The sequence below is a fragment of the Cyphomyrmex costatus genome, unplaced genomic scaffold (genome assembly GCF_001594065.2).
Source record: "Cyphomyrmex costatus isolate MS0001 unplaced genomic scaffold, Ccosl1.0 scaffold726, whole genome shotgun sequence".
In the NCBI taxonomy this organism is placed as follows: domain Eukaryota; kingdom Metazoa; phylum Arthropoda; class Insecta; order Hymenoptera; family Formicidae; genus Cyphomyrmex; species Cyphomyrmex costatus.
This window is the reverse complement of record NW_017280296.1, coordinates 333,531-355,723: the sequence shown is the minus strand read 5'-3', so window position 1 is coordinate 355,723 and position 22,193 is coordinate 333,531. Positions and strand designations below refer to the sequence as shown.

Genomic DNA, 22,193 nt, shown 5'->3' with positions numbered 1-22,193 from the left:
TCGGTAAATGCCAATGGCTAAAGGCGTTAAACTTGTTTGAAGAGTTACAATTATGTTCCAGGCGAATGATTCACGTTCAATAGCAAAAGGCTGATGTGCTATTACAGTTATTACGCTCTAGGATCAGCACGTGCCATTATTGACTCAAAATTATATGAACGCCAAAAATGATCCATCGAATTAATTGAATAAATCGGATGGAAGTTATTATGAGGATACTATATCATGTCTTATTCAGGATAATTATCTTTACACAGATAAAGGATCTCGTGCTAATTATATGGAAAATTGGGTCCTGTTGAAATGAGTTAGTTTTCACGTATAATGTAACTCATCTTGTGGTGAACAAAAGATGTCTTAAAAGGCCAGTATTCATAGTTAATTATTATATTCAAGACCGTCTCAAGTCAGCATTGAGGTGTTACGGACCAATCAGAAGGTCACAAGCAACTTACGACATTACTTAAGACAGTCTTAAAATAAGAATCGACCATGAATACTTGTCATACATATGAGACTCAGTAATGTATATAGTCTCTGAATTATCAAAGATACTCTCAAATTTTACATCTTTAATTATAGTCCAAAAACGATTCAATGTACAGAAAAAATTAATTGATAGTACAGCAAAACTTATTGCGCAAATTCAACATCTATAACTAAGAAATTTAATTATAGTTGAACAAATCGCTAATGTTATTCAGTTGTCAACTTTAATTTAATTTAAACAATTGATCCTCCGTATATTACGACTATAGATTTGCTGAATCAATAAAATGTTTAGCTGTGCTTTCTTCCATGTGGCTGTTTTCCATTCAGTAACACAAATCAACACAAACCATTCCATCTTTCTTGATTCAGAGAATAATAAAGATAAAAAGATATTTGCAACACTAAGTGGAAAATACTGCTGTTAAATTTTATATGTTTATAACACCTTCTATTTACAACTTTACATAAGTTACATTATATGTGAAAAATAATTCATTTCACTGGGACTCAATTTTCTATATAGTTGGTGCGAATTCTTTATAGTTTTATTCTTTATATCTTGCCATATTTCTACCAAGTCACTGAGAAATTCCCACTAATTAATACATTACTCCAGAAGAATCAGATATTTCTTCTGCGAAAGAAATTGCTAAAGAAAATTTTTTAATTTCTCACATCGATGTATCTTTCCCACGAGTGGGCTTTTATAATTGGAAGGCAGCCTGATCCCGATCGGAATCAGACGCAAAGAGAGAGAGAGAGAGAGAGAGAGAACGCATACACCGCGGATAACTTTAACGAGACTTAACGAGTCTACTCATACAGACGGCTCCAGCGATCGTCATTCTCGCGTTCCGCCTCTCCCACACTTCCCAGATCTCTGTGATCATCATCCCGTCTCTGTTCTACGACGCAGAAAGTGCTGCTATCCATCGTCGATCCTTGGGACGTGAAGGTGGCCAGTGTTGATCCGATCGGACTGGCTGAACGACGGGGCGTTTCCCTGTCCGTCTTACCGTCACCCTCTAATCAGGACGAAAGCACCGGTCAGGAGTGGTCGACCTTAGGCAGGTTCTTCAAGACACCATCACCCTGGTACAAACCTGGTACTGGCTCCTCCGATCATGTCAACTGCGTGAAACCCGAAGAATCGACATTGATTGATCCCATCTCGTTGGATCCTTGGCATTCATTGCAAAGGTATTTACAATTTTCTATTAATATACCTATACATAAATAATAAATAAAATTATAATAAAAATTGAATTTAAATATGAATTACTATTACTCGATACAAATAAAATTTCGTGATATGATAACTCTTTTGACGAATAGAATAATCTTTTTTTAAAAAAAAACCTTAACTTAAGTCAAACAGTTCTCAATTTTTTCTCTCTCTTTTTAAATATCGTATATTTTTAAATTAAATTCTATACAATCTTTAATTATATATTAATATTTATTACACATACTAATATTTATTAATAGTAAAATTTCTTGAAATATAATTACGAACGCGATAAAAAATATATATCAATAATTAACTGACGTAGATCGAAATCGCCATTGTAGTTACATATTGATTGTTTAATAATGGGATTCATTGTGTTTCGAAGGTCGCCCGTCAACAAAACTCACGATTCCCCGTCGCCGAGTCCAGCCAAGGAAAAATTACGAAGTAGCAGACAGAGAACCGGCGAGACAAGGCACAACGACGAGGCGGGCGAGGTCGACAATGGATTAATCAAGGCTCCGCAGGAAATTAGTCGCGGCAGTTTCGATGATGTGGATGGTACAGCGACAGTGCGAGTGCGTTTCGAGATCGACGGAGCGAAGTCGAAGCGGAATGGAGTGCGATGTGAGGACGGACGGGATGTCGATGATACATCGCGAGTGTTGATAAAAAATCAGAGTGCGAACGATAATTCGAAGGCTGAAAGACACGAACGGCGACCGATCGCAAAACAGAATCGCACAAACGAAGTGAATGCGGAGAAGAGACAGGAGAGCTCTTCGCGGCAAACGGATCGTGGTGTGGAAGTCGGTAAAGACGAGAAAGATGCGAATGACGAACGGGATTATTCTCGGATAAGCGGAGAGAAGCCAGCGATTGTCGACATCGTTCAATGCTTGGTGGAATCCAGGTAATTATTGCAAATACAACGTACAAGTACATTTTAATATCACGTCTTCGCTCTCTGACTAAATAGATAGATGACATAAAATAAATAAAAAATAAAACAAATAGAAGAATCTCTTACATCTTTGAAAAAATTAGGGAATATATAATATATTAAATAACTTTTTAATACTACGTTTTCACTCTCTCATTGTTCTGACTCTGAATCGAAGTAAATTACAGACAGCACACAACATCCATTGGACATCCAGACTTGGTTTCAATCTGGTCCATACGTCCATGGATTTAGTACGAATGTTTTAAAAACGTACGTTATTCAACGTATAAAGTATGTTTACATTTGAACATTTAAAAAATGTTTATCTCATGCAAAAAATTTTCTAAGTCTGCTTGTGACGTATTGTTTTCGTTGACTTGCGAGGTGAAAATTTTTTTATGATCGCACGAGGAGTTTTACTTTTGATATCTCCGGTAACGCGAAAATTTATTAAATTAAAGCTTAATTCAGATATGCAACAAGCGACAAGCAACAATAGCTTGCTGCTCGCAATCATAATAGTTAGGAATCATTTTGCTTTCAGTGTGCAAATTTGTCTGGATTGTGGTCAAAAATTTGTTTAATATATTAATTTAGTCCAGTTTTAGTCCATTGCATCCTAAAATGGACGTTTTTAAGAAGTCCAAAATGGTAACACTGGATATTTTTAAAACGTTTTTAAAATATCCATGGATCTAATCTGGATGTTTTTAATATGTCCAAACGTCCAACATGTACGTTTTAAATACATTTTTTAAACATTACTGTGCTGTCTGGAATTAAAATGAATTTAAAATAAAACAGAAGAAGCTTTAATATCTTCAAAATTACGGAATAATATTAAATTACTTTTATGAATACCCAATATTCTTTTAAATTTTAATTACAAGTGACGAGAGAAAAATGAAAGTAATACGAGTTAATGTAAGTTTCATTTTACAAGGCAAAACTTTATAATATCTTATTTTTTATGTTTTAAGGTACAATCCACAAACCGCAGCGGAGAAGAGAATAAAAAGGATGCCATCATGTCGTCATCAAGAACATCGTTCGAAGAAAATAGATCTAGTGGGTAAGACGGCGGGTGTTTTGCGTTAAAGCGTAAAACAGGTCGGCGGTATGAGATGATTCGAACAAAATTATGTCGGAATTAAAGCGACATCTTCCGGTAGTTTAGGCTTATTAGGGTTGTTTAGGATCAGCCAGTGCGCTAACCACAATACAGGATCGGCCGGTTTCTGCTTGCAACACTGTAGACGGAAATTTGTTAAGAATTAATTGTAGGATATTGCAATGAAAAAATTATTTGTAAAATATATCGTAAATTTTTGATGATAAAAATTTCGTTACCGTTATCAAACCTTTGACAAGAACCGGATTAACGGTTTCCCATAAAAAGTCTTCGGCCATCTCGTCTCTTAGCAAAGGTTCAATTGTGACTGAAAATAAGTTATGAAAAAAAAAAAAACAAAAAAAGATTTTTAGTTTGACATCCAAATAACGCTCTAAACATTAAAGAAATTAAAATTAAGTATTATAGAAAAATAAAACGGAAAATAAGTTTTTACATTTAGGAAAGAAAAAATGAATCTCTTTCTCGGCCTGTTCGCGATTGCAGCTGCCATGGACAGCATTTTTTAAGTCATCTCCTTTGCGACCATATTTTGATCGAATGCTGTCAGGAAAATACAAACGCGCTTCAGTCACCTGAAACGATTCTTAAAATAAACAAAAAGGAATTGATTTTTCAAATATCATTCGAGAATTTTAATATGCATAAAATATGACCGACCGTGGTCGGTCCTATAATCCTTTTCCATTCTTCAATAGCATTCTGCTTTGCTAATACAAATACTATAATAGATCCTGAGGACATATATGCCACCAGATTAGGAAAACTTAATTCGCCGAAGCGATTGTTGTAGAACTCTGCAACTTGTTCAGGTGTCAGCTGCAGCCAACGAGTCTGGCAAATCTCAAATCCTTCCTCATATATTTGATTCTCGATTTCCTTTCTGTAAATCACTGCTTCCGGCTTTATTATGGCTAATGTGTATTCGATATCTGGTTCCTTTTCAACGGTCTCGTTAATTCTGTTGGTCTCATGACAGATTGGTGACAATTTAAAACTCTCTTCATCGGAATAATCATATTCCGTGGGACAAACAAATTTATACTGTAATTATCAAGTAACTGATGATTAAAGGATATATCCATTATTCGTTTAAGATAAGTAATCTTTATAAATAATTTTATTGCATTTCTATTTATTGAAAACATTTTTAATCGGTCATTTAAACCTACTATTCTGCTTGATTCACTAGAAGATTGTGTATCTATTGACAAGGTTTTCGTAGAATTGTATGTTGTATCACTGCTACTGGATTGCACAGGATTGATTGGCATCCGATCAGATTCAATGGGAATTGTATGTTCAAGGATATCTTTTCCAGGACGATACGGTGTAGGACACTTCAAAAAAAGAGTTACAGTTTCTGGACCACTTTTCTCAATGGTTTTTTCGTCTTGCTTTTGCGGACAGTCACACATTTTTATCTCGCACACAATTGCTACACCTTTTACAATTATTTGTATTATTATCCCCTATTGCACTCGTTTACGTTTAAGAAAAAGATTTGATTTATTGGCATACAATCAATATAATTTTCCTATTTGTGTCATTTATGTTTGTGAAGATTATGAAAGGTTATATCAAGCTTTTTGATATTTATTTGTTCTGCCACCGTCATAGTAAAAGTACTCACTTTTTTAAAATCATTCCGGTGATCTTTTTGATCTCCGATCGGCGCCGCTATTTCAATTATCGCAATGTTTTCTTAACGAGAGTTTGCTCTGCGATAAGTTAGCATATATAAGAACATATTACTTGCGTAGGTGCATTCGTTCTTAATGCTAATATCGTACGAATATTCATCTAGCGATAACGGCTTCGAATTATGCAAATATAAAGATTATACTATTATTAATTGTTTAACATTACTTTAGCGAAATTAATTATTACAATATGCTTTAAGGCATGCTTAAGCATTTGCAATTTTTATCCAATTATTCCTCTCGATTGGCTTTCAGACTTTCCAGACAAACCGAGCGATAATGCCAACATTGTTGTTAACGCAACCAAGCAAGAGAATAATCAAGAAACCACCAACGAGACGACGACGGTGAAAGTATTGCCGGAAGTGACACCACTACACACTACGAATATAAGAAAGACAAGCATATCCATGCCCAGCAAACTGAACGAAATGGACGATCTTCGGATAGACCGACAAAACGTAAGTTGATTTATATTAACAAAGCGACAATATAATTACTATTGCAATAATCTGTATTATGTGAAAGTTTATACGTATTATAAATGTGATAAATCCGAGAGATCTATCATTAAAAACAGATATCGAGGAATTTTTGATAACCTGTATAAGCTTATAGTATACGGTACGTTACCGATTCTAACAAGTCGATAGGCTAAACTTGATCGACCGCTGAATAAAATCGGTAGCCAATCGCGCGTCACGCAGCGGTGCGATGTTCACGTGAGCGCACTCAGTACTGTAACATTAAGTTTTTAACGTCCCTTCCTTCGAATACTTATTCTTCTAAAACAATTCATTCATTGCTCTTTTGAAGGAATATTTTTGCAAAACTACTTTGGTTACTACTTGATGTTGAAATTTGTTGAATTTTTTCTTTCCTCTTTTTAATTTTACTGATAGCTGATTTTGTTATACCATAAGTCTTCGCTGTTTCTAGATAATCTTTTGTCAAAAGGTTTTCAATTATCTTCAACTTCGTTTTAATAGATAAATTCTTCCGCGGTTTCTTTTTGTTTGGCTTCATGTTTGCTTATTATGTATTTACTATTTAATGTATTATTTTGACACCACAAATATCCCGCATTACGTCGGCAGGTTCGCACATTTTCGCATGTATGTACACCACTGCCGATTCCGATTTCACGAGTCTCCTCCATGCGCGCTTACTTCTCGCCGCGCTGCAGAGAGAAAACGTGAAATCGGACAGAATCGGCATTGTAAAAATATTAGAAGAAGATGACGCACGCGTGCAAAATATACTAACGACGATAGAAATATTCCTTATACATGTTAAAAGAATTAATAAGAATAGTTAAGGCTATTGCACGTAAAACTTTTAGTCGTAATACTCGATCGTAATAGTCGTAATCGTAAGACTATAAAAAGCGATAAATTGATTGACTACCGCGTCGAGACAAGTAATAAGTACGTGACTCTCTTCGCGAGTGAAACGTCATAACCTCAAAGTAATAATTAATAATCATAGTCGCAAGATTCCGTTCCGTCGGAAAAGATTTCGAAGATTGTGATTAACACTTTATTAAACATCGGGAAGACAATTACGTGATCTATCACTTGCTCCGATGCGATAGCCAATCAATTTATTGCTTTTTATCGTCTTACTAGGTCTTACGGGTACAACTAAAATTTTTACATGCGATGGCCTTTATACACGCTCACTTAAAGAAGAAAAAGATGCCAAAAGTCAAACAATAACATTCCGCGTATTTCTCGTTCTCTGTCTAATCAGTATCAATCCTCTAATAACGAGGACAACATTGTATCGCCTCTCTTCGCATTCGCGCGTTTGTGAAAAAAAACTTCATGATTAACTTAATTTCGAGTTATTAATATATGTCACTATAGATTTTTCACTCTAAGGAAATAACTCGATCTGTACCTCCAAATTATATAGTTGGAAACTGATTTAATAATAATAATTAGTGATTATTATATACATATAATCATTAATTGTTATATATAATCGGTGATTGATGTATATATAATTGATGATCGTTAATATATAATCTTATATTAACTTCAAAATTACGGTGTATACTGGACGAAAAGAAGCGGAGAGCGGAGAAACACGAAAGAAGTCAAAGAGTGATATGGATCGGTATGAGTGGCACGAGACAGATGTCAAGGATCATAAACACGGTTGGATATATTCCTTGGAGAATGCCTTAGCTATCGCTAGAAAAAGCAAACTGAATGTTACTCAAGAGGTGCGATTAAAGATAACGGTAAAGATAACGGTTTATGCAGAATGAAGTTAGCCGATATTCATACCTGGAAAAAACGGTTACGGTTGCCACGATTAAAAGTCGCCCAATACATGTTTTGATTATAAAAACTATAGTTCGATTGTGATAAGCGTAAGATGCCATATCTTAACAGTTATGACCGTTAAGATATGTACACCTTACGGTTAACACGACCAAATATATTGATACACGAAATTATCATTATTTCCGGTTGTAGCAACCGTAACATTTTTTCTGTGTAGTACATTCTTATTTTAAGACAGTTTTAAGTAAGACTATATAAAAGCTTAAGATATTATAATAATACGACTTTGTGGCTGGTATTCAGTTTTATATTTAAGACTATCTTAAGTATAATCTTAAGACGTCATAAACCAACCGTATTAACATCTCGAGATATTATATAATATACTTAAGACGATCTTAAAATCAAAACTAGTTATGAACCGCCTTGTGACATTTAAGACTGTATCTAAGACAATTTTTTAAATATTATATAAGAACACCGACTATGGTATATACTGATGGTCAAAGAATTCCAAAAATTCTATTAATTTAATAAATATCGCATCAAATTAAAGAAAAATCTTTAGACAAATATTATATGCGAATTTCGTATATTAAAAATATAATTTTCTTTTATGTTTTTAATAATAATCTTTTATGATTTCCAATAAATTCAATGTTTTTTCTGTTAATCATCTATTACAATAATCATGCTTGCGTGTTACATAAAAAAAAGCAACAGATTTTTCAACAATATATGTGTTACATAACGTTTAGTCGTTTGCGAGTTACTTTACAATATTCTATTTCTTCGCAAAAAATAAGCAGTTCACTCGACACGGTAACATTGTTTTGCGCGATGTTATTTTAAATTTAACTTTTTAAACTTATATTTTTTATAATTGTTTACATTCTCTTTGTCTCTTCTTTTTCTTTTTGAGGTTTCATTAGACGACATCTTTTATTTTAGATAGCAAAATTTAAATAATAAATGTAGGTAAAAAAGAAATAATCGTATTCGTGATTTTTTAATATTGTAGTTTAGCAGCATAGATGTTTAAGAAAGAACACAACCTTCGATAAGGTCAATAATTACGATGAATGGTATCGATTATCAAGGCAATTTTCAATCGAACTGCGTAACGTATGAATACTTGTTCAAAGAGCATTGCCATGCTATGTAATTAGCGTAACGTCAATATTTTTAGAACGAAGGTCGAGAAATGTGCTTGAGAAATATGACGTTTTACTACAAAGAAACGGTGATATTGAGTGATACTGCCTAAAATATTCCATTTCTTGTTTGCTAAATTTTCCACTTGATATACGATGTGCAATAAACATTGCTGATAAAGAGTATACATTTCTAAATACGATTCTTGTACTTAATTATTTATCGGAATTCGTACGCTTAGCAATATTATTTCACACATTTTTGTTTACAATTTTTCAGTATTTATTTGAAAAAAAAGATGTTGAAAGCAAGTAGCATAAATCTAGATAGATATAAGATTCGATAAAATATATGTATTAATAGTAGTGTGATGTCTTTAATCGGTGGTATTTCTTCATGAATCAAATGTCAATAAAAAAATAACATGAACACTAAGGCGTAAATCGAAGTGCAGCGTTGCTCAATACTTTAATGATCCATGTAGAAAGACGCAGATGAGCCTTACGATGACGTGATCAACAAAGATAATTTACAGCCTTTCTCAACAATTGACAATTTGATTACTGTAGTTCGCAGGTGTTGACGCAGGTTAGTCATACTTATTCACACCCGAATTTCGGATTGTGATGTTTCAGGGTACCGCTTCGAAATTTAGAGACGAAAGCGAGACCAGCAGCAGCGTAACTTTCAGTAACAGTGGCTCGACCCCAAATGGAAGTCCTCTGGGATCCGAAACTGAAGAGGAAGCAAATGATGAAGAATTGGCCAAGTGAGTGTTAGATTTGGATTAATTAAGATTAAGTGATGAAACGAAAAAAAAGAGTTTAAAAAACCGGCTCTACGTGTAGTACTACTAGTTTATGATTTATAAATTTGTATGAGTATGATTCGCGATTAATTTTAGTAGAATTGTAATTCATTTAATGTTAATTATAGTTGTTAACGATGAGTTGGCTTCAGTAGAGATTATTTACAGATGCAGCTTATATATAATCTAAGTGATTCTTTTCTATGAACTTTCAAGTCTTGACTCGACGAATGATAATACCATAGCACAACATATTACATGCTGTTATGTTTGCCTTTCCAATACTGGTCTGCTTCGCACCTGTGTTAACCTGTTTCAACCGCTTAATAAATGTATAAATGCCCGATACCGAGTTTGAGATTGGAGAAACCGAGTAGCTCCGTGTAGCTTACTTGCAGGAGACGGATATTTCGCCTGCAATTTTCTCTCGGTGATATGCGCTCTAAATGCGCAATTTGCATTGTAACACCCCACTAGACGTGCATACACGAGGTACTGTTTATCGTTCTCACTTGCGGTCGCCTCCTGACTGAGCAGATAAAACAAGCGTACCTATCTGACCGTATTCACGGTCATCGTAAGCATCGTCATCGTGAGGTCCGACCTTCCTTCATATCGCTTCAGGGTTATCGCACTATAAGAGTTGACTCCCGTAATCGTTGGTTTCGGCTAACAGTCGCCGCTTGAACGCAATTACGGTTTTCTCGCTTTTTCGTATACATATAATTGTTCAATACTTTCTATTATTTTTCGAACTTTTTACGTCGAAATATCAGTGCATATTGAGTATTTAAAAATATTATGTTCATAGTTGTGGTTTTCGCGCATCAAAAAATGACGTAGCTTAACAAAATTAAAATATAAATTTAAAACCAATTAAAAAATTAGCGAAAATATCAGTTCAATTACCAATTTATCATAATATCAATTTATTAATTTATTAAAATATCAGTATCTCCGCTAAGACGACAAAATGATTCCTAGATACGATATTGGTAGCGCTGTATCATTGCAAAGGTACAATGATATATATCGATATTTCCTAAAAATCTGAAATAGAGAAACCCACTTTAGATAATCTATAGTTTTTGTGTCACATTTTAAAATAGAATTCTATTTATAATTTTATACGCTGTATATTTTAATATCCGTGTATTTTTAATTGTATTTATGCATTTTTTATATCTATTATTTTGATTCTTCGATATTTTGTTGTATTATGTATCAAAATTATAAATATAATTCTGACACAATAGTAAATTAGAGATTGTCTATATCTTTAAATTTAATCGTTAATATCTTTATGGTGTCATCCAGTCAATATCAATTAAAAGTAATACAACAATCGATAGATCTGATCTCATGCACTTTTTGCATTTAGTATTTTCATTTTCTTTCTTTTTAACGTCTGAATAAATATTTATCTCGTTTTAGTTGTGCAAAAGTTTTTAGAAATTTCAAAGCATCGTGAACAAATCTAATATTATGTATAATTTTATACTTTACAATGTAACTGTTACATAACAACATATATGTCATATTACATTTATATTGTTGAATACGAAATAGTAATATTGATGTTATGTTATTTTTAGTTTGTGTCGACTGAGTAATGATGAACTCGAAATTTTTTTTGCAGAGTGCCACTGCAAGCTCCACCACGAAGAAAAGGCAGAATCGTATCATCTTCGGTCAATGAAAAAATGGCGAACGACAGTACGGAACTTTCGGGTGTGCAAAGCGCGAATTCTACAATAACCAGCGTAAATAGCATTAGCAGTCTTCTGAAGGAGAAACTACAGTTATCGTTACCACAAGCATTGCGCAGCAGTGCAAGACGTCAGAATGCTGATTATAGGTAAAACGACCGAAAAATCAAATCTTATAGAATTTAAATAATAGATGAAATTTTTAATAAGAATTATACGTCAATTATTCGTATCATAATAATTGTTTAAAGGCATTTAATAATATATTTCAATCAATTTTCTACAGGCTTAAAGCATTTGTTGGTATCCTGTTCCTCTGCATCGTTTTCCTCGTGGGCTTTGCTCACATTTATTACACTCAGCATGTCCTACAACGAGCTTATTTTGAGAAATTTAGGTGAGCACCCGCCATTGTGATCGACACAATGTTACACATTAAAATTGTTTCGCATGTATGTATATTAGCGCATTATTCAAGATATTTCGATAGTTGGCGGCATCGCTTGTCGTCTACTCTGAAATAACTTTCGGTCGTTTGCCTCTGCCAGGAAGCGCCTAATGGAATACATTAAGGTTCGTTTATCGTACTGATCTCGTGCCAGTCTCAAAATGCGTATTCAATTGGTAATCCAACGTGCACGCTTAACTTTTCAGAGGCTACATTATCTTAGAATCGTGGGAGGGAGATCTCAGTACCGATTATCCAATAGTTATATGATTTCCTCTAATTTCCTTCATCATTTCTTACGAAGTTCAAAAAAGATTTCTCTCTAATAATTATTTATCATGTCAATTTTCTTTACAGATTTAATAAAAACGAAAGAGTGATGAGAGTCTACAGCAGCACTGGAGCGGAGATAATCGCCGCTCGACTTGGTGAAGGCATTCCACCAAACACAGGGGTATATCCTTGTCTTCCTCATCATCAACGACAGGACTCGGTTTGCCTTGAGTGGCTACAGCAGACGCGGCTTTACCTCGCGCATACAAAACGCGAGGGTATGTACTGCTACCACGTCACCTGGCAAAGCCTAAGTCCTTATTACAATCCCAAGGACTGCTTCGACTGGTCCTCGAAGAGGGGTCATTGGTATGGCGCCGGTCAGATACAGAACATGGTGTATCCTTTGGAACGCGGCCGCCTGGAGCTGAGTCCTTTTATCACGGGCGACGTAAGGAGACATCCTTTTGGCAACGTGCTGAAAAGATACTTCCTCAATTCAAAGGGTGCTACAATCTTGGTGGATCCCGAGACACCACTTTATGTCTCAATCAATGCTAATCGTACCAACGACTTTTGCCTTCAGGCGAAACACGACGCCTTTGCTTATATTAATCATTTAACACCGCTACCTCAGCTGAACTACACTATCTGCGCGACCGATAACATAAAGAGCCTGCATTCCTCGATGGCGGAGAAATCTCTGTGGGATGGTCTAAAGCCCGATGAACTGCACGCCGTTCATTCTTTGTTGTCCGAACCAGTTTGGCAAATTTCGCCCATCAACGAGGCGGCCATTTATAATTATACAGAAGATGTGATCGCGCTGGGATTTCTTCGTCAAGGGCATGTTCTGTTGAGCGAGGAATGGCAGCCCAGTCCAGGTGATTTCGCCTTAGACGAAGAACGATTTCCCTCTATGGAGGAAACAATCAATATTATTCATCGCAGAGGATTTAGAATAGTCTTCAGCATCCAGCCGTTTATTTCTACAGAATCCATCAACTTCAAAGACGCTGTTGCTAATAGATTACTGATCTCCGAGAGAGGAAGCGATCCCAGGATTCCGGCGTTAACAAGGTTATGAATCAAGAATTTATTAATAAAAATTATACATATTTCTTATCATATTTTGTAATTCGGTCGTGAGAAAAAACTTTAAAGAAGATTTATATTTAATTTTAGGTACAAGCAAAGTAATAGCGCTGGTGTGCTCGACATTACAAACAACAAGACCTTGCCGTGGCTACAGACTAAGCTCGAAAGCCTTATTATGAAATACCATGTCGACTCGTTCTACCTCGATCTGGGCACTGCCCAAGATATGCCGCATTACTACAAGTGCGAGCAACCTCTAACTAATCCTGATCATTATAAGACTATCTTCACCCGTTCAATACTAGGCACCATACCCGTAATCGGCGTTTCAAGTGCCATTTCCAGACCACGAGCACCTGTCTTCGTGTCTCTGCCTCCCTTCCCATCGTCCTGGAAAGCCATCAAGACCGTCATTCCAACTGTCCTCAGTTACGGCATGATCGGCTATCCATTCATCATGCCAGGAGCGGTAGGCGGCGATGTAGCACTTCCGATGTCAGACAACAATCCAGATAACGACTACGAAGTAGATCTGCCAGATAAGGAACTATACATTCGCTGGTTGCAGCTGTCCACCTTTTTGCCCGTGATCCGCTTCACTTATCTGCCAAGCAAGTACTCAGATGAGTCGGTCCTGGAAATCGCCAAGAGACTGACTACTTTGCGGCAGAAAACGGTTACGCCATTACTGAAGAAGTACGCGAACGAGACTCTGGACACCGGTCTGCCTATTATCAGGCCACTCTGGATGCTGGATCCAGCCGATCCGGCATGCCACGTAGTAGTCGATGAATTTTCTGTAGGTGAAGAGTTAATCGTGGCGCCAGTGCTTTATTCCGGTAGCAGACAGAGAGAGGTCTATCTACCGGCTGGAGTCTGGAGGGACGGTATCGATGGGAGCCTAAGAAAGGGCTCAAGATGGATTCATAATTATAGGGTGGCTGAGGATAAGATTGCATATTTCGTCAAAATGCCGGACAATACGAGATTCTAAAGGATACAATGTTGTTTCGCCATTTTACATCATGCGACGCAGGACAATGTTGTCGAAGAATTTTGAGATCGATGACAAAATTTGCTCGTATGCCAAATGAATTATCACGAATATGTTGTGCGATGTATTTGTCAGTACGACGAATACCAATCGCTTATCTACGAATTTTTTTACCGATTCGTCTTAATCCTTTATTAAATATACAAGATGAACTTGTTCCTCGGTAAGTCCCGAAAGAGCAGAAAAATAATCGTGCATTAGAAAATACATATCATTGCGTTTGAAATAACAAGAATGTTGCAAACGCGTTAATGTATTAAATAAATATGTTTAAAGATTGCGATTGTTTTGAATAAATATTGAATCAATATCGTGATTTTTGGCAGAGTGCAGCAGGATTGTTACGTAGGGATAAATACTTAACGGCATGTAAAGCCATGAGAGATCTACACGTGCATTAGTCGAGAAGTGCTATTTAATATTTAACGAATATATCGAAAACATTTGATAATAAAAATATCCAATGTTATTATATTTTACGGATATGAGATTACTGTATCAATATTAGTATCATATTACAATGCATATCATAGACTAAATAATATACATTGAAAAAACAAGAATCAATTGTAGATTTAACTTAAGCTGTGTGTGTCAATTATATTTATTTTAGCTAACACAATGTGTGTGGTTTACATCTCTACCTTTTTTAAATAATCCATTAGTAATACTGATTTATGGTATTAAAAAAAATATATCTATATATATATATTTCTGAATGATATAAAAAAATAAAAAAGTGAATACAATTGACGAGAATGCATCTGAACGCAGTTTTATAGGGCGCACGGGGCTATTTATTTTTCCTCCTTTTGTTCATTACAAACTTACACGATATGTAAAACAAAATATGTGAGCATGCAGAAGCGGGATATGAAACTGGTGCGATTCCCGACTGATTTAATTTAACGACGCTGCAGTCACGAAAGTATGTATCTCACGTTACAATCGTTGTGATTCGAACGTGGAGACTATTTTCGCGTGTCTGGAGCATCGAGTTCTGTACGCAGCGGGATCACGCCGGTCTTGATCCTTGTGCAAAAACATCTCAAACAGGCGGCTGATCTACGGTCGATCGACGAGGAGAAAATCAAGACGCGTGAGGCACACAGGCGACAAATTCTAAGGTATAGTGTATATTTATTATATTATCATTTTTATCATATAGCGTAACATCGTTATTTCTATAATAATAATAATAATAATCATAGCACCATGAACACTCCACAGTAAGTTTTTTCTTTTTTTTTTTTCTTTTAATTCGTTATCCGAAAAGAACGTGACGCGCCGATGCGCTGCGACGGGTGAGAACTGCGATCGTGTAATCGTAAGGACTTCGAACAGCACTAAAATATCAGAGAACATCCGAGTGACGTCCGGTGGTGCAATCACAGCATCCTCGGAACGTTCCTTGGACATCTCTCCGAGATCTTTGTCGGTCTTGCGCTGTCCAGAAACGCGAAGTCTCGCATTAATCTCTCGTTGCGCAACGAGATTTTCGACAGGATAATCTTCTCTTTTATCTTCTTACGCCAGGAACATTATTTCTGACTAGAGCTTCTCGTAGAATATCTGAGAAAATTTCACGGTGGAGGAAAGGCGCATCTTTTGATTTTTGTCGATTCGTGCCGTCTGTCCGGCTCGTGGAATAAGAAGCGATCGAGGGAAAAAAGCGCGAGCGAATCGAGAAACATCGAGAGCAGAAGATTGCCATTTTCCTCCATTACCCGGAACGACCGACAATTTTTTTCATCTAATTAATAATATTATTATTAATTGTTTTCTTTGGAGGAAATCATTGATATCACCGTTCTCGCACCCGTCGGGCACCGCGATTTTGGGGGTTCGTAGAAGTGTTGAGGCTCTCGTTTTTCTACATTTCGCTCTCTCTCTCTCTCTCTCTCCTGTTTTCTCTCTCTCTTTCTCACGCTCTCTTTTATACTTCCTTTCTTACGTACTTTGTTCATATATTATATAGATATCTATATATATAATATATATTTTTTTCTTCCCTCATATTTCCCGCTAATCTGTTTCAGTGAAAGCTCGTTCCTAATCATTTATTTGTTCTTTTTTTGTTATTTTTATGCTTTTTATTTAAATTACTCCAATAAATTCATCGTTTATTTAATCTATCCTGCGCGCATCATCATCGATCGACAATAGCATCTCATTTAATAGTTTATTAATTTATTTTGTTTTCGTTAAATTGAATTTCATAATTTTAACATCCTACCTAGATAACTGGTCATTATATTACTTGTCAATAAATAATACATATAGGTACACATACTTCATCGTCATCATCTCTCTCTCTCTCCTTGTCTCTCTCTCTCTCTCTCTCTCTCTCTCTCTCTCTCTCTCTCTCTCTCTCTCTCTCTCTCTCTTTTTCTTTCCTCTTCTTTCTTTCTACTTCTTTCTTAAATACTTTTCTCTTGCACATCGCTATCATACGTATGAAGGTATCGATAAATATAAAAATTCTCTATTCAAGTATATATTAGAAAGAGAACGATGATGATGATGATAATGACCCTCTCTCATGAACATAATCGTAATATCAATAATATTAATAGTAATCGCAATAATAATACTAATAATAGTAGCACAATAATATTCGCAAAGATAACAAGCATAATATTCGTAAAAATAATCGGTATGGTAATAATCGTATTTATAACAATATCGATCATTCTGGTCTATCTTTTTCGATGTCCGTTACGCCTATTCTTTCTCTTTCTCCTATACGTTTTTTTTTCTATTACAAAATTCTCGCTCGTCTCTTTCGCCGATCGGCGAAGTAAAATCTTGGTCGCGCATATGTCTCCATAAAACGACATTGTTAGTCTCTCGCTTTCTTGACGACTGATTTTCGAATGAACGCGTCTCTGCGTCCGGTGAATGCGATAAAAAAATGACCATGAAACACAAACGAAAAATGAGTAATAAATAATCGGACGAATGAAAGATGAGCACGTAGGCGATAGATACATATATATATTGTATATGCGTGTGGGAAAGTAAATCTCGCGATCGAAACAGAAAATCGTGTGTAACTTACAGGCGGTAAAAAACTTACGCACTAATCTAGAAACCGGGCTCGAAGGCCACTCTATCGCTTCTCGTCTGCAGCGACAAGACAAATCGTTTTCATCGCCGTCTCCCTCGATATCACCGTACTTCAATATCTCGTCATTAACGATCGGTCTAATCGAGCACCATCGTTTTCGTGTAGGCACGAATGTGTCTCGTATAGAGGAGAGCTTTCTCCGACTTTCATTCGGCGAAATCCGTTTGTAATCATTAGGATCATGCTTCAATCAGATAACACAACGTACGAAAGACGTCCTAATCTTTTAGGCGTTCTCATTTTTTAAACATTACTTAGAATTTTCTCGATTCTCGTAATGAAATTATAGGATGTCTATTGACATGACTATTATTTTTACGATATTAATTTAATTTCGTCAAAGTATTTGCGTCTAAAGATCTCGCGAGAATGATGAGTAAAGGTGTCCTCTATATAAGTTACAGTTCGATATTGCGCTTATTAATCGCACACTTGTCTCTCTGTTCTACTTCTCTTTTATATCAAATTCTTTGTCTGGCCTATATATTCTCTTGTAATTTCGGATAATGATCAACTTCTACGTACACGGTCGGTACATCCTTAAATCGCAGCTACAGTCACTTTCGCAACGAGTCGAAACCGACGCGTTTTGATTTCGATTCGAATTTAATTAATTCAAGGTGATACATCGATTCGACATTGTCGCCATGTGACAATTGCGATCTAAGGATACAACACGCAGGGTCGACACTAGATGGATTTTTTAAGGTATAAGAATTATAAGAATCTTAAGAGTCAAGATATTTGATACGATCCGATTTTTCTTTCAATCTTTTAGAAAAGATGGGATATTCCTAGACAGCATAAGTGTCCAAAATTCATAAAACACATCCGAAAGAACTTAGTTTTTCCAAGAGTCTTTTACGCAGTACAGACATTTACTGTGTACATACACTTTGTGCTGTTTGAGTAAAACTTAATCGCCATCAACTGCCTCACAAAGACTCGCTGATAAACGCGTACTCCTGCATCAGGAAATCACGGCAAACAGCTTTCCACGCCGTGAGATGAAAATGAACGGAAGGCCTGTCATCGATTTACTAAAAATAATCATGTCCCATATAGAATCTCAAATAAGCGCGATGTTCGGCACATTCTTTCTCCGCGTTATCATGTTGTTGTTCATTGTAGTCGTCACCATCGTCTTGTCAGTTCGTTATGCATGTTTGGCTTAAAACCTCTTAATTAAGAAAATGTTAAGTACAAAAAATTTCATCGATCTTAATTATTCCCCCGAATGCATTCTCACTGATTTCAGAATCAAACCAGCGACAAACCGTAAAATTCATCTAGGAACAAATATTTATTTAAAGATCAACGATTGGCCTTCTTCAGACATTGTCGATACTTCAGAAAACAGCGATACTTCAAAGAACATCGGCTAAACGTTTCTCACGCAGCTGGGATTCAAGTACAGCAACAGACAGAACTTTGTTCGATCTGTCATTACGAGGACAATGACGCAATTTCTTACAGCAGAGATTTTAACCCGTTTCTTTGGATTGCCTCTCTTTCATGAATCTTTCTTTTGACGCTACGTTACGGTTTAAGCGTTCAGCAACTCTTCCTTCAAGCCATCGGTCAGTCGAGTTTTCTCTGCCTTTATCGTTCTTCTTTTGAAGAATTCTTTTGGACAGATTATTTTTCACTCGATAGATTCTCCTTTTTCTTAGGAGTTTACAAATGTCTTCAGGTATTTCCTCAACCGCTCTCGAGGAAACTTTTTTGTAACACCTGGCTATGAAATGGACAAGCTGCAAAATTATTTGTGCAACGCTATAGTTATTCGATCACAAGATACTTTTTATTATAGTTTCTAGCGTATCTGATACTTCTTTTAATTGGAATAGCGAGGCGATACGTAGCTAGGTAAAAATGATTTTGGATGCGGTCCACTTGGCACTACAAATGTTTTGAAGCATTTGATTAGCCAATTAGAAGAAAGAATTTCATTAACTGTCCAATCAAAAAATGTTTTAAAGCATTTGTAATATAAAATGGACCACAGCTTTTATTTCTTTCGTATAAATAATGTCATTGTCCACCATACAAATCTCGCACCAATATTATCAATATCTGCAAAATCCATATCAAATTAGAGATCGAGATTAACCTCTTGGAAAAAAGAAGTAATATCAAGTATAGCAAACTTTGCTTTAATTGGTCAAATTCAATCTCAATCTCTATCTTTAATCTGATACGGGCATAAAAGATTGTCAGTGCTACAATCGCTGTTTTCTAAAGTACCGTTCGTGTCACAACTTCAGAAAACAAAAGTCTCCAATCAAAGGCAATTTAAAGAAATGATCGAATTGTTCGTTCGTCGGATGGACTTTTTGGGACATGTCATTATTACCTGCACTCTCCTTACGACAACGAAATGTTCTACAGATCTCTTCCGGCATTATCCTCGTCGGACTCCTCGGCTAACTCGCACCGCGTCATCTGTGTATGGTCGACACAGCGAATCTATCAAGTAACCATCACTCCTCTCCGCGTATCTCTATTCTCTACGATATAGAAACACGACACACAGATAACTCCTACCCTAGTACTTCTCGATGGAATTTAGCTCCGTTTTACCTATGCACGAATAGACATTTACGACGAGAAAGGGGACCGTTAGTCACGTAACAACGAAGTTTAATAATGTTTTTGCGGGTGAAACGTGGATCGTTCTCCTCGTGTCTCATGTTCTTATGTATTCCATTAAAGGATAATACGCGATCCATCGACGACACGAACGATAAATCCCCCCGACAATTACACGTCCATCGAACGCGCGTTCTGTCTCATTCACATAGCCATGTTTAGCAGAATATTTATTTTACAACTGTTACAAATTTTCTTCGTTGAAAAGGACTATTTCTTTAAACATAAAAGTATAATCCAAGCTCGAAAAAAATTTTTAACAATTGCAAAAGAAATTCTGAAGAACGTGGCCAATAGGTCTGTTCTTTATCGATGAACTGGTGCACACTGGTGCAATAAGTCGATGTGAAACAAATATATATAATATGTTTCACTTCAACTTACTACATCATGTGCACCAATTCAGAAAGTTCTTTTGATAAAGAATAGGCCTAATGTATGCCTCCCCACGTAAGTTAAAATGCAGAACTTCTCTTTTTTTTTTCTTCTTTTTTTGTAATTGATACACTAAATACTACGCGGTGCTCTTGAAGCGGCAGCTGTGTCAAAGATATTAAAAGTTTTACTTTGATCTGCTGATCGAGGAGAGAATGCGAGCGAGGAGGTCTGGCATCGATTGTTCGATCCATGTTCAGTGGATCGAAAATAGAAATATCCAAAAATCAATTTATAATTTTCAATAACTAGCGCACAGATTGTCACAGAACCGCAGCGCTTACGGACCGTCATAGATTTACAATCGATCGTCGCTCATGCAACGTCACGATCACCGCCTTGTTTTAGCTTCAGCGCCAAATCTTCGCAAAAATGTCTTCGACTTGAGCAGTGATCGATAAGATATTGCAGGCGGTATAAGCGCACTACGGGCTGCGTACGGTGCAGAATGTAGAAATATAAACATCCGTTGAGGAGCGCCGTTGTTATCGGCACAACATGAATCTTAATCGAACGTAGATTTCTCCCTATTGATAATCGACTTCTTAGAAGTAAATAATTAATTTATACCTTGTATCCCCGTGCAAGAGAAGAAACCCTCGCGATCTCTCCCTTAATTTCTCTGTTTCTTTCTTCTCGCCGCCCGCATCGTCTCCTCGCGAAGGAATAAGGAGAACGTCCTAAATTAGATTAAACAATCCCAATTTGAGACCTCTGAACGCGATTCACACAAAATCGGCCTCACTTCCTCGGGACTGCCTCTACATTGTTCGACGGGATTTCTATGATTCTGCTAGGCCGCGGAGCTATGACCGCGAGGGAATCTCGAAAATTCGAAATGCTGTTCGTCTTCGGGTCTCCTAGAAGGGGGGCCAGGAATCACCTGACGGGACGGTAGGTCGGCCTGAGCGCTCGACTCTCTTTTTGTCTTCTTTTTTTCTAAACTTTTTCTCCTGTAAAAATGGCTCCGAAAACGCAGGATGATAACGCATTCCGGACGCCGCTCAGAACTCGACTATTACGGCTGAGCAGGCTGCCAATCCCTAGAACTCGAGCCTGTAGGCGCTGCAACTAGTCTCATGATCCTGGAGATTAATAGTACACCTGGACGCGGACGGTGATAAATCTATGTGGTTTGCCGCGAGCGCTTCCTCGTTATCAGCGACCCAGTAGCCCAAAGTATCGGTATCGTAGGTCGGAATCATGGTTACCTCTGAAAAAAAAGATATAAAAATAATCTTTAAAAATTGACAAAGGAGATCTAAGAATGAATTTTTAAAAAATAGTAAATAAAAACCAAATACAAATATCAAAATACAGTATTAACGCATTTATTATTGTTCAACTATATTATACAAAAAATGTAAAATCGTATCGCAAACAAGCATTGGTTTAGTCCTCTTCAGTGCAAAAATTAAAAGTAAATATTAAATTAAAAAGAGCTGAAGGTAAAGATAAGACATAGATTATATATATATATATATATATATATATGAGTACTGACAACTATAAATTTTCGCAAGTATAAATAAATAGTATTTTGTAGGTTTTTGAATACGAAAATATGAATGATATAAAACATTAAAATTTTATATCAGAATATGCTCAGAATATGTAGTATAATTAACATAGA

General features: G+C 36.1%; 3 protein-coding genes across 3 annotated transcripts in view; 1 reads left to right on the top strand and 2 right to left on the bottom strand.

Annotated features, from left to right (window-relative positions):
- The first annotated feature begins 2,541 nt into the window (after positions 1 to 2,541).
- On the top strand, positions 2,542 to 14,933 carry LOC108780735 (uncharacterized family 31 glucosidase KIAA1161). The gene is made up of 8 exons (XM_018548534.1): positions 2,542 to 2,636; positions 3,650 to 3,737; positions 5,760 to 5,965; positions 9,589 to 9,722; positions 11,401 to 11,619; positions 11,757 to 11,867; positions 12,276 to 13,271; positions 13,377 to 14,933. The coding sequence occupies exons 1-8, from the start codon at positions 2,619 to 2,621 to the stop codon at positions 14,281 to 14,283; spliced, it is 2,679 nt and encodes an 892-aa protein (XP_018404036.1). The 5' UTR covers positions 2,542 to 2,618; the 3' UTR covers positions 14,284 to 14,933.
- On the bottom strand, positions 3,724 to 5,263 carry LOC108780737 (nucleoside diphosphate kinase homolog 5). Its single transcript, XM_018548535.1, has 5 exons — positions 4,974 to 5,263; positions 4,462 to 4,845; positions 4,238 to 4,376; positions 4,020 to 4,108; positions 3,724 to 3,919 (listed from the first exon to the last, which is right to left on the bottom strand). Exons 1-5 carry the CDS (start codon positions 5,217 to 5,219, stop codon positions 3,809 to 3,811), a joined length of 969 nt encoding a protein of 322 aa, XP_018404037.1. The 5' UTR covers positions 5,220 to 5,263; the 3' UTR covers positions 3,724 to 3,808.
- Positions 14,934 to 19,679: 4,746 nt separating the features above from the next.
- The window catches only part of LOC108780709 (microtubule-associated protein futsch), a 67,790-nt gene continuing 65,276 nt past the window's right edge, over positions 19,680 to 22,193 (bottom strand). Inside the window, exon 7 of the mRNA XM_018548500.1 lies at positions 19,680 to 21,773. Coding sequence (XP_018404002.1) covers positions 21,604 to 21,773 — 170 coding nt within the window. The 3' untranslated portion in view covers positions 19,680 to 21,603. The remainder of the gene's footprint in view (positions 21,774 to 22,193) is intronic.